General features: G+C 36.1%; 1 protein-coding gene across 1 annotated transcript; it reads left to right on the top strand.

The window, feature by feature from the left end:
* The first annotated feature begins 1035 nt into the window (after window positions 1-1035).
* On the top strand, window positions 1036-4929 carry LOC137718678 (putative glucan 1,3-beta-glucosidase A). Its single transcript, XM_068458227.2, has 8 exons — window positions 1036-1446; window positions 1556-1675; window positions 1760-1957; window positions 2041-2199; window positions 2443-2612; window positions 2949-3104; window positions 4133-4485; window positions 4607-4929. Exons 1-8 carry the CDS (start codon window positions 1228-1230, stop codon window positions 4789-4791), a joined length of 1560 nt encoding a protein of 519 aa, XP_068314328.2. The 5' UTR covers window positions 1036-1227; the 3' UTR covers window positions 4792-4929.
* Window positions 4930-12252: the final 7323 nt, after the last annotated feature.

Here is a 12252-nt window from a genome sequence, read left to right on the forward strand (position 1 = left end):
AAGGTGAGTTTAGTTTTACAATGAGTTATCAATAATGTGGTTCAAAATTTTTTTATGACGATAATCGAATCTAAGTCCACTCACTTACAAGTGAAGAGGAATAACACTCGACCGTAATACTAAGTTGCATCTTGGACACTTCTTTAATGAGAAAATTTGCGCTTAACATAAAACTTTCTTAAAATTATTCGGTTTTGTAAAATACACCACCCGTATCTCCAACGTGAGATAACTTTACTCCCATAAATTATTTTCCTTCATGCTTTCGAACCTACTCTCACCCTCTATTTAGCCGGTATCAACCAAAATTGTTCTTAGTTAAGATGAGTTCGTGTGTGTGTGTTTTTTTTAATATTTAAAAAATTGACAAATTTGTGTTTTTGTTGTAGAAGATCTGAATGTGAGGTAGTTTGGGTAGGTTAGATGAGTGTTTTAAGGTAATTCATTAACTTAAGGTAAGTAGGGGGCGTTTCCAATAGGAAGGATGTGTTCAATAAATTATTCAATAAAAGCACATATGATGGATTGTCATTTCGTCTCAGGTTCAAACTCTCTTTCCTACTCTTAATTTAGAATAGGTAAAATTAGTGTAGAATACTATTTGTATTCCAGTAAAAAGTAATGCTATTGTTTTCGAACGATTAAATATATGACATAACAATGTAGGAATTGGTACAAATTGTTGAAAAGTTTTTTAAGGTCACATAGGTACTTGAAGTGTTAGATTTCAATCTTTAATGATAGTTCTATGAGAATTAAATTTAAAATGTTCGAAACTTTAACTGTAAACTCCTCTATACTAGAAGAAGTTTACAGTAAATGCATCTAATAGAAGCACCAATCCTACATACAACTTGTATACGAGCTGAAATTATAGGAAACTCCGGCGCTGACTTTCTAGAAATATGTGTTTAGGCACCGATACAGAAGACTTTGTAAATTGTGAAAAGTTGGATAAAGTCTAGTTTGATAACTGTGTAAAATATAATGCACATCGTTGAATTCTGCAATACCGTTGAAAATCCAAAAAATGCGGCATTGGAATACATAAAATATAGCACCTTTTACAAGATTAAATGTATCAAATACTTCCTAAGATTCTTGAGTTGTAACAATCATATAAAAAAAGAATTTTCTAACTCCAACACACTGGTCAAAGTTTCTTGGCATCGGCTCCCTCTGCATATCCCGACTCCCCAATCTTTTCTTTATATACGGACAGCATGGATGCAACAACAATACAAAGCAAAGCATAAACGAATGGCTTTCAACTCCAGGGCATGGCTCCTAAGCATAGTGCTCCTTTTTTGTATGCTGTCCATTTCTTCTGGCACAATGCCTCAGAATTCCGGTCGAGTGAAAGCAGTTAATCTTGGAGGGTGGCTGGTTACAGAAGGCTGGATTAAACCTTCTCTTTTCGATGGCATTCCCAACAAGGATTTCTTGGTAAATTAATTTACTTCATTGATATGTTGGTAATTTAATTCTTATCTTTCATATGATATATCTTAGCTTTTCAACTTTAGTTACATATTTTTCATTTTAATTGTTGTAGGATGGAACTGGACTTCAGTTTAAATCTGTCACAACTGGGAAATATCTTGCGGCTGAGTTGGGGGGAGGAAGCATCATAGTTGCAAACAGAACGTCAGCTTCAGACTGGGAAACATTTAAAGTAAATTTGATTTGCATTTTTCGATATATAATAATGTAAATTGTTTTCATTAACATTTACATGGTGCTTCTTAATTTGTTGCAGTTGTGGAGGATCAACGAAACCACGTTTAATTTCAGGGTCTTCAACAAAGATTTTGTGGGGCTTGATGTCAATGGCAATGGAACTCAGGTGGTAGCTGTTTTGAAAATACCGGGTAGTTCGGAGACGTTTGAAATCATAAGAAAACCTGATGATTTGCGCCGGGTTCGAATCAAAGCACCGAATGGATTCTTCTTGCAGGTGATGATTAATGTTCCTATTCTTGTCTTAATTGTTGAGATAAATTATGATGGTTTGATTGTTAATCTGTATGTGTGCTGCAGGCAAGATCAGAGGTGCTGGTGACAGCTGATTATGCGAGGAGTACTGAATGGGGAAACAATGATCCATCTGTTTTTGTGATAACATTTTCTGGAAAATTGGAAGGAGAGTTTCAAGTAACCAATGGTTATGGTCCAAAAATGGCTCCACAAGTTATGCGGGTAAGAGATTTTAACAGCACAAAACTTTAGCAAGACCTTTGTTGCCAGACCTGTTTATTTTGTCAAACTGTAAATCTCGGTCACATTTTCAAGAATTAACATAATCAGTGATCAAGATTTACAGTTTGGCAACGGAAAGACAATTTGGCAAGAAACATGTTACCTCACTAGTGGTGCATGTTTAATGGATATAATTCACATATATCTGACAAGATTCATTGCTTGAAATGTGGCATTCATCAGGAACATTGGAATACATTCATAGTTGAGGATGACTTCCACTTCATATCAACAAATGGGTTAAACGCTGTGAGAATACCAGTTGGTTGGTGGATTGCAAGTGATCCCACTCCTCCACACCCTTATGTTGGAGGTTCATTACATGCACTAGACAAAGCCTTCCTGTGGGCACAGTATGTATTCACTTTTATTAGTCTGCGTCTTATACGTTAACACATTTGCCTCCACTACTTTCACTTTTAGAAACGAGTTAAAAATAAATGTGTGGTCCCAGGCCTTAAGTCGAGGGCAATTGCAATAAAACAAAAACTAAGAAGTGGTTGAGTTTTTAGTCCAACCCAAAATCCAACTTAAAACATGTGGATATATAACATTTTTTTGGACCAGTACCACTATGATGAACCACTTCCAAAGTTTGAGAAAAATCATAAACCAAAACTATAGCTGACTTTATTGGTTTTGTTTTTAAGAAATTTTTTTATAATACAAACATGTTTGTATTTTGGCAGGAAATATGGATTAAAGGTAATAATTGATCTCCATGCAGCACCAGGCTCTCAAAATGGTTATGAACACAGTGCTTCCAGAGATGGTTCTCAGGAATGGGGACAAACAGATGAGAACATACAACAGACTGTTCATGTCATTGATTTCTTAACCTCCAGGTAAATAAATATATACACTTGAAGCCAAAAATAGAGACATCATAAGCTACTCCTACTTTAATTGGAAAATTAAGCGGTAGAATCAAATTATTTGTACAATCTTAATTATTAAGAGTAACACTTGACTCCTTACATGTAAGAAATCATTTCTCTTTACATGACGATATGACGTCAGAATCAAAATTGTTAATTATCATTATCTTCATCTAAAGATCATCCCTAAAGAAAAAATCATTCAATATGGAAACTGTATAGCAAGCCATATGTGTCGAAAAAATTGATAGCTCATAACATAATGAGGATTACTAAAACATTCTCCAAATCGAATAAATATTTTTAGAAATGATCGTTAGATGATGATAACGGTCCGATTTATAACGCTTGTACAATATAATAATAACATGCCGTCAAAAAGAGAATGACTTTTTACATGTAGTGTCCTTAATTAATGACCATTTTCTGTACAATCAGTAATAGATTTGCCAGATTACTATACAATCAGTAATCAGTACTCCAAGTATCATGAAAAAACTGCTCTTGCCGGATTATTGAGGGGATCAGGATCCTCTCCTGATCTTTGTATGGGGATCCTCATGACCAAGAAGTGTGGGCCGTTGGATGAAAATCCAACGACTATAATTATTATAACTTTAAAGGGACCCCCTGTTTGTAGCCGTTGGATTTTCATTCAATGGCCCATACTTCTTGGTCATGAAGATCCCCATACAAAGATCAGGAGAGGATCTTGATCCTTATCGGGGTATATGTTGTCCTGTGAGCACTAATCAAGTTAATTCTTGCTTAAATGTATAACTCGAATTTACAGTCTAGAAATATAACTACTTGTATAGCAACTTAAATCTTGCCAGAAATTACTCAAAACATCACCCTGTTAATTCTAGGGTTCTTCTTAATTGTTAAATCCAAATTTGATGGCACATGCTTAGGTATGTTAGGTGCCCAAAAATTCTATGTTCTATTCATTAAAATTTTAAATCCCTAAATTTGGTGGTGGTGTACTATTGTAGGTATGCTAAGAGCCCAAACCTATATGCAGTTGAGCTCATCAACGAACCCTTGTCACCAGGAGCGTCCCTACAGAACGTGACCAATTTCTACAAGGCTGGTTATGCTGCTGTTCGAAAGCATTCCTCCACAGCATACGTGGTGTTGTCAAACAGGCTAGGACCAATGGAGCCTAGGGAGCTTTTCCCCCTTGCCAAGGACTTCAAGCGTTCTGTGATCGATGTCCATTACTATAACCTCTTTGTGAGCACCTTCGACAACATGACTGTCCAACAAAACATAGACTTCATCTACACCAATCGGTCCCAGCAATTGAATTATGTCACCACATCGAACGGCCCTCTCATTTTTGTTGGTACGCGATCAACTCCCTGTTTTGTTTCTGACACATAAAAGTTCAGATTTATTTAAATAAAAAAATCGGGAGTGTGAAATCATTACTCTCGACCTAAATACCATTTGTTGATTATTTGTAGGTGAATGGGTGGCTGAGTGGAATGTTAAAGAGGCAACAAAGGCGGATTACCAAAGATTTGCCAATGCTCAATTAGAAGTTTGGGGGAGAGCAACATTTGGGTGGGCTTATTGGACTCTTAAGAACGTCAATAACTACTGGAGTCTTGAGTGGATGATAAAGAATGGTTATATAAAACTTACTTAGATTGGTGACATCAATACGCATAAACATTTCTCTTAGTCATCACTATCTATGTACTGTAATCTTAGTTCAATTTGGGTCCCTTTTCTGATGACGTCCAAATTGTTTCGATTGAATATGAGACGTCTATTAATTCTGCAATATGACAGCAATAAGGGCATTTTTATAACTAATGTATCCAACTTGGCCGGAATTCCATTCACTTTCCATCGATCATGTATCCAACTTTTGCAAGGAGTCTTAAAAACCCATTTTCAGAAGCAGGTTTAAAAGTGATCTAACATGAAAACCTGTTGCAAGTGGTGGATTACTCCAATGGTAAGGGTTTTTCTCTTTAACTCACTGCGTTCCAGATTCAAATCTTACTCTCACCCCTTAGTGTATATTAATTCGTATAGAATACCATTTATATTAAAAAATTGTTGAGAATATCAAACACATTGAGAAAAGAAATGACATTGTATGTGTTTATAAGTAATAGGGCTACTTCTCATATTGCCTATTAGTTTTATGGTGAAACATCAACTTTGTCTGTGGTACCAGAGCATGATGTCCTACATGTGAAGCCCAATGCCCACACATGCTCAACGTCACCCCATTTGTGTTATCAACGTGCTAAGCTTAAAAATTTATCCCACATGAGAAGGTGTGTTGAGAGTATCAATCTTATATTGGAAAAAGAATGGGTATTGCATTTACTTATAAATAACTAGGCTACTCCCCATATTATCAATTAATTTTGTGGTAAAATCTCAACTTTCTTAAAAAACATGAAAAACTGTTACTTACAACGAGGGTTTTTGCCTTAGGAAGTTCATCATTGTAATGGAATGATCTGCAATTGACATCCATTTTGTTACTCTTCGTCACGGCGTCTGAAGAGCTGCTGGATAGACCTTTAGTGTTGTGAGTTAATAAGATTCCAAACATTGTGAGCATTTTTCATTAAATTCCCCCTGTATGAGTAAAAGGAAGAGTCAATTGTATCAGCATTAGTTTCCGTTTGTAGGAGAACAAGAAAAAAAAAATCGCGAAGCGAGGAGTGGACACATCCAAAGCAATAGCACATGCGCATTCAACAAACATGAGGATTTTTATCACTTGCAAAAATAGGGATAAAAACATTTTAAAATACTTGCAAGAGTACAAGGTAGTTGTAGTATGAACATCTCAAGCAAGGTCATTTCCACATGGATCGAATTGAATGAATAATTTGTATTTAAACTAATTCTTAATTAATTACTTGAAATCAAGTTTTGGAAAATGTTGATTTTGTGAGTTAAAATAATAAAAACGAATTTAATAAAAAAAACAAATTAAGAAATCAACTAGAAAATAATTTAAAGAAAATCAATAAAGAGACACTAGGGTTCCGCCATCACCTTAATAATTCTACATAGTTCTTCCAATTACTTATGAATTACTCATGCATATTTTTAAGGTTAGGTTTTCCTAATATATGTCCTACTTGGAACCTCCAATATAGAACGTATATCTAACATGCAACCCATCCGAGTGTTCGGATCAAATATGAACATAAAAGACTCATTAAGTTTTGTTAAAACCCTTTGAAAAACCATGCAACCTTTAAGACGTGGTGTTCATCCTAAGTGAAATTACAATTATTAACCATCATAAGCTAGCGTCAATTTCAGGGAATATTCCGATCAAAATTGCATCAAATTACTTTTCTAAATATCTTAATGGTCGCGAATGACTACGACACTTAGATAGTTTAAACACAGAGATTAATAATTCAAAACATGCATGCATAATATGATAAGTAAATTGAAAATAAACTAGATATTCTTGCTAAGGCTCGTGACCTCGCCCTGGCAAAATAAATTAATTATAAACAATCATAAAACAAAATATTATTAAGAACATGGAAAGAAAACACCTTGTAAATAAACTTCAATTGTCAATCCAAAGTAGTGTGTCTCCTCCTCTAAATCCTAATGTCTAAATAGCCTTATTTATACTATTACAAAATAACACCCTACCTAGAAAAGGCCTTAAAATAAAACTAGAAAATAAATTAAGATAAACTAGGAAACAATCTCCTAGTCAAACGTGGAGAAATCTGCCACGTTTTAGACCTAAATCTCCTCCAAATCCAACCCATGATAGCCTTTTTTTCTTTTCTTTTCTTCTTATTCTTCTTTTTTTTTTTTGGGTCTTTTGAACAAATAATATCATTTACACTAAGGGTGGGGGGAGAGAGTAAGCTAAGCCTCACAATGAGTTACCAATAACGTGGTTCAAATTCGCCTTTGGCGAGAATCGAATCTAAGACCTCCCACTTATAAGTGCAAAGGAGTACCATTAGACCGTAGTACTAAGTGACATGATAACTTGTTTTAAAAATTAGAACAATCTGAACACATCTCCAGAAGGGGCCGAATCCAAAATAGGCCATCTTAGGCTCCAAAATTCGCAATTAAGCCCAAAACATTACATTGACAGCACTGGGTGCTGCTCCTTTATTTTTAGTGCCAGAAAATAACCGCTACGTGGAAAAATCTAAAATTTTGATACAATCAAGCTAAGCGACTCACGAACATCCTCCAATTAGAATCACTAAAAAATTCCACCATTTGATCACTTTTTTCTCATGAGGAAGTTGAAAGTCCTTCGTTAAACATATATAACAAAGTATCAAAATTCTCACAAAATAACCAATGAATTATAACTGAGAACAAGGTAAAATATTTTGTATAATATCAACTCATCAATTACTGTTAGCTCACACTTCATCAATGTGTACTAAATTTTCAGTCAATGTTCACGCTATGCCATTTCAGTTAGACAGCTCTACACATAAGTTTCCCGAAGAAGGGATTGAGTCGAGGAGTTTGATACCTTGCAGTTTACCAAAAAATATAAAGTTTGTAATATATCAGAAAGGAGTCAAATTCCAATGCTAGTCGGAGCCGTGACAAACCTCATTCGCTTGTCTCACCACCACAATGTTCGATCTTCTTGACAAGACGCATAGCTGGTGTGCGACCAAGTGGTGGCAGTGGCCAACTGGGATAAGAATGGATCACACAGTGCACATACAAGTCTTCCCCAAAAATATTTTAATAACAATAGTAATAAGAGCAAAATACATACGAGAAAATTGTTTGGGCCCACCGACTTTAGAGTCCAATTTGAAATCCTATCTGAGAGCTCAGACGACCACCTCACTTCATATCTTAACATGTCCGAGGGTTCAGGCCACGTAGATGATCAAATCCAGGAATACCTCTTCCCCTTAAATGCCTAGGTACGCATCATCTGACATGCTAATATCTCACTACTATGATTGTGTGAACCACCACAAGACATACCTAAAAGGCCACCTACCAACAATGACAGTCACTATAATCACCAAATGATCGATCTACCCCTACTTCATCTCAACGATATGACTGAGGTTGCCTATTCTCCACTGCCTATAAATAGAGCCATAGACCTTCAAACTCAAGACCTTCGTCATATTCAATCTCTACGATTCAACAAAACCTTGAGTGATTCTTCAATCAACCCAACTGCTCTTCAACACAAACCCAATTGCTCTTCAGCAAAACTCTCTTAGCTATTTAGCTACAATCTCAAAGCTTTCCCTTAAAGCAAACACTACCTACGATCTCTCAGATCTAAAAATTTTACAACTCTGCCACCCCGTAATGATTTGGTTTATGTGTGCAATTCTAACCACCCCGATTGCCTCTCATAGGCGTACGTTTTGTACTAAGTCTAATCCCATAGCAGTTATCTCGGTGGATCCTCTAGGATTATCTTGTCATTCATGATTTGAATCTTACTAGAGTTTTACTGCTTTCTTTACATTTCTGGATAGTTTACATTTCAAGTCATGTAGTTCGGCCCATCGTCTTAGATTTCACTGTTGTAAATGTTTGTAATCTTGACTCCATCATGAAATGATTACAATTTGTTTTTCGTTTTAGTTTCTATTTTCCTTTCATTTACTTTTTTAAGCAAGCATACATGAAGTTACATGGAATTTTAAGTCCTTGTTCACTCGAGACCCAAAAAAAAAAAAACCTAAATGAACCTGCATCCCACTTGGTTCATAATAATTTGGTTAAGAAGTCATATTTACGCACAACTTTCACACACATTCAAGCACGAACATTGTTTGTTGGAAGCCTCCAACAATGACACGCCTTCTCTCTTTCTCTCGAGCCATCTTGTGACCCTAGACAGAAAGCAGCACCCAGGACAAATAGCCATTGAACACACTCCAAACTCTATGCTGAAAGTGAATTTGAATCAAATTTTTATAGCTAACCTATTTGAGGTTTAACTCGCTTCCCCACCCCTTAATGTAGATATAATTTATTGTAAAAAGGGTTTAGGAGTGCTAAGTTGGACTGAAAATTTTCATTCTGCCGTTATAATTTTCTATGAAAAACCAAAAAAAGAAATAAAAACAAATTGGATGAAATTAGACTGCATTGAAATGGATACAAGAAAAAACCATGAAGAAATCATTTCATTGATAACTTTCACGTAATGACCATGAGAAAAAAGAAAGTCGTAGATACATGATAATACATTTTCTTTCCCACAATTATGCCTAAAAGCCATCGGTATGAAAAAATAAAAACACCTTCATGCATGTAAATAATCACCCACATGAGTACAACCGTACAAACCAAAAGCCATAGAGAAAGCAAGTACTCGTAACAAATATTCTATGTAATTAACAGTATACAAGTGCACACACAACACAGATACGTTGTTCTTCTTAAGAGTATTGTATGAGAACACATTTCGTTAAACAATTGCAAAAATGACATATGGAATACAGTCTGTTTATGGTAATGGTTACTACATATTTGTATGGTAACGGTTCATCTGAAGATTTAGAAATTCATTTCGGACAATTGAACCTTTTCGAACTATTTCTTTTTTAAGAACAAAAAAGATTTGTGCTAAAATAGCAGATGCTAAGAAGTGCGAAAGACCGATATCCCAAAAAAGTGCCGCGTCCTTGTTAGTTACTTTTTAAGTAATTTATACTCTGTCAATGTAGGTTTGGTTTCGATAGATGAAGTGGGCATTTATTACCAAATTTAAACACACAAGTACTTCTATTTTCTTGGATTCGTTTTAATAAGAAAATGAGTGTATTAACTTTTACCTATAATCCATGAGTGCAAATTGATAAAAAGAACTAAAATGAATTAAATCTCACCTGAGAGAGTAAGTAGATGCTGGTGCATCTTAATTGGTCTCTAAGTAGGGTTACATAATAAGGGGGGAGCACTGCTAATAATCGCACATGACGCATGATGAGATACTTTAGTTGCTTCCAATGATGTGTTTGTTGGGTGCATCAAAGCTTTAACCCCACAAATGGGATTTAAGCAACAAATACAAGTGGTGTACGCATTGCACTAGCAAGTGACAGTAATAAGCAATCAAAGTCGCATGCCCAACATGTTGGTGGGAAAGAAAGACATCTTTTATTAATATGAACAAATAAACTTTTTATTTATTTCTGTTTAGTTGTTGATGGAAATAGCGAATGTGCAAAACCAATAATCCATAAGCACTAGATTTCTTTAGGTAAGAATGAAATCTCATACTCTGCCCTCTTTGCTGTCGATCGGATGTGGGTGAACTCAAAATACATGTGATCGATACACATGCATTCGTAAGTACTTGGATAATAGAGATATAGTATGTTCACCATAAAAAGAGAGAGAGTATTTGGAGTGGTCGGTCCCCTACTATCGTTATATTAGGGAGGATATTTTTGGTTGTGATGGTGGGAGCTCTACTCTTACTAGACATTGTAAGAGAAGCAACTTACTTGTAAATGCCCACTTGAAGATATTCGTAGGTGCTAAGAAATCTCTTTGCCTAAACAAGTTTTTAGGCCAATTAATAAAGAGGACCAAACTATGAGCATATGGACGTCTCAACTTTATGTGAGCTGTTCACATGTGTAGGCGCCAAAGTCTTCGAGGACCACTGGTAGGCTTACAGGCTACAGGTATACGTTCGTAGTGGTTGCTATATCTAGCAATGATTAATGGTCAATTTGGGACACATCCAGCGCTGATATTAACAGCCATAGAAAATTTAGGCAGAGAGGGATCGATAACTTTCTTCGATCATGAAGTGATTGTTACCTCTTTTGGCTGCACTGCCTTCCAATTGGAGTAGGATTCTCTCCCTCCCCTCCTTTCACCGTTTTCTTTTTGTTTTTCTCTCCATAAAAAAATCAATACAAAATGTTGACGTGGTTTAATCGTACTTGTTTAAATAGGATGAGAGGGAAGAGGAGAGAGATTAGGAGAGGAAAGAATCCTCCTCCCTTTCAATTTCCCTCATATATCCAACTTTCACGAGGATTTCGTAATCTATAAACCATTTTTCACAAGGTGGTATTCAAACTTTTAAGAGATAATGCATGTGGTTAAATATCCTAATTGACACATCCCGACCCGGAGTGTTCACTAGAACTCCGAATCGAGCTGTGCTGGCAGACACCTGGAAGGTGATGAAGCCATAAAGTATAATGATGTGGAAAATGTGAATAAATTTAAACCTAAAAGTACCTAAAGACAAGAGTGTGCTATGAGCGGGGATGAACCCATTTCACACGCAATGTCAGAGCATAAGTAAAGTACAGTAGTGTGGGTAAGGATCATACTCTCAGAGGTAGCCACCTATACTGAGATTTGCCAAGAATCCTCGTCGATACGAACCTTCAGTAGTTAAAACATGAAGGGGGTGCAAAAACAAGGGTGAGTGGGCCTGAAAATAAAGTTTTTAATAAAAACCTTTTGAAAACGTTATAACCCCTCACCGTAAAACCCGTATAATTTTCCAGAAAATAATAATACATACGTATATAGAAATCATGCTCAAGAGTAGTGAAAACTGAGTATATGCCATGTTAAAGTATCTCAGCAATAAAATAAGTAAGCGAGGTGAAATAAATCAATGTAAAATGATATGCCAACCAGAGTCACCTAACGTGACCTGTACGGCTAAACCTATAGCTCATTAACCAATTCCTGCACACGAGTCGAAACCACCTAATGTGGTCTATATGATAGGTCTGGGTGTAAATAAGTACGCTCAAGTGCTACGATCACGTGAAGGTTGTGCAAATAATCGCGGGTCACCCACGAGTCGGAACCACCTATTATGGTCTGTACGACAGGGCTGAGCACCAAACTTGGATCCAAGGTTAGCGTGCGGTGTGAGGGGTGAACATCAAGTGAAGGATTATGCCCTGGCCACAGGCGGGAGCACTAATACCGGGGTGCACGAAAATGAGCTCTACATGCCCTTACGTATAACCATAACTAATGCAACAACTAACATTATACAGTACTCACCTGAAACTTACCTGGCCTCCGCAGCACCATACAATAGTATGCATATACATACCAATGCATATAATAAAATGAAATGCAAGTATGACATGGCATT

This window comes from Pyrus communis, chromosome 8 (assembly GCF_041283825.1).
Source record: "Pyrus communis isolate YQ-2024b chromosome 8, ASM4128382v1, whole genome shotgun sequence".
Taxonomy (NCBI): domain Eukaryota; kingdom Viridiplantae; phylum Streptophyta; class Magnoliopsida; order Rosales; family Rosaceae; genus Pyrus; species Pyrus communis.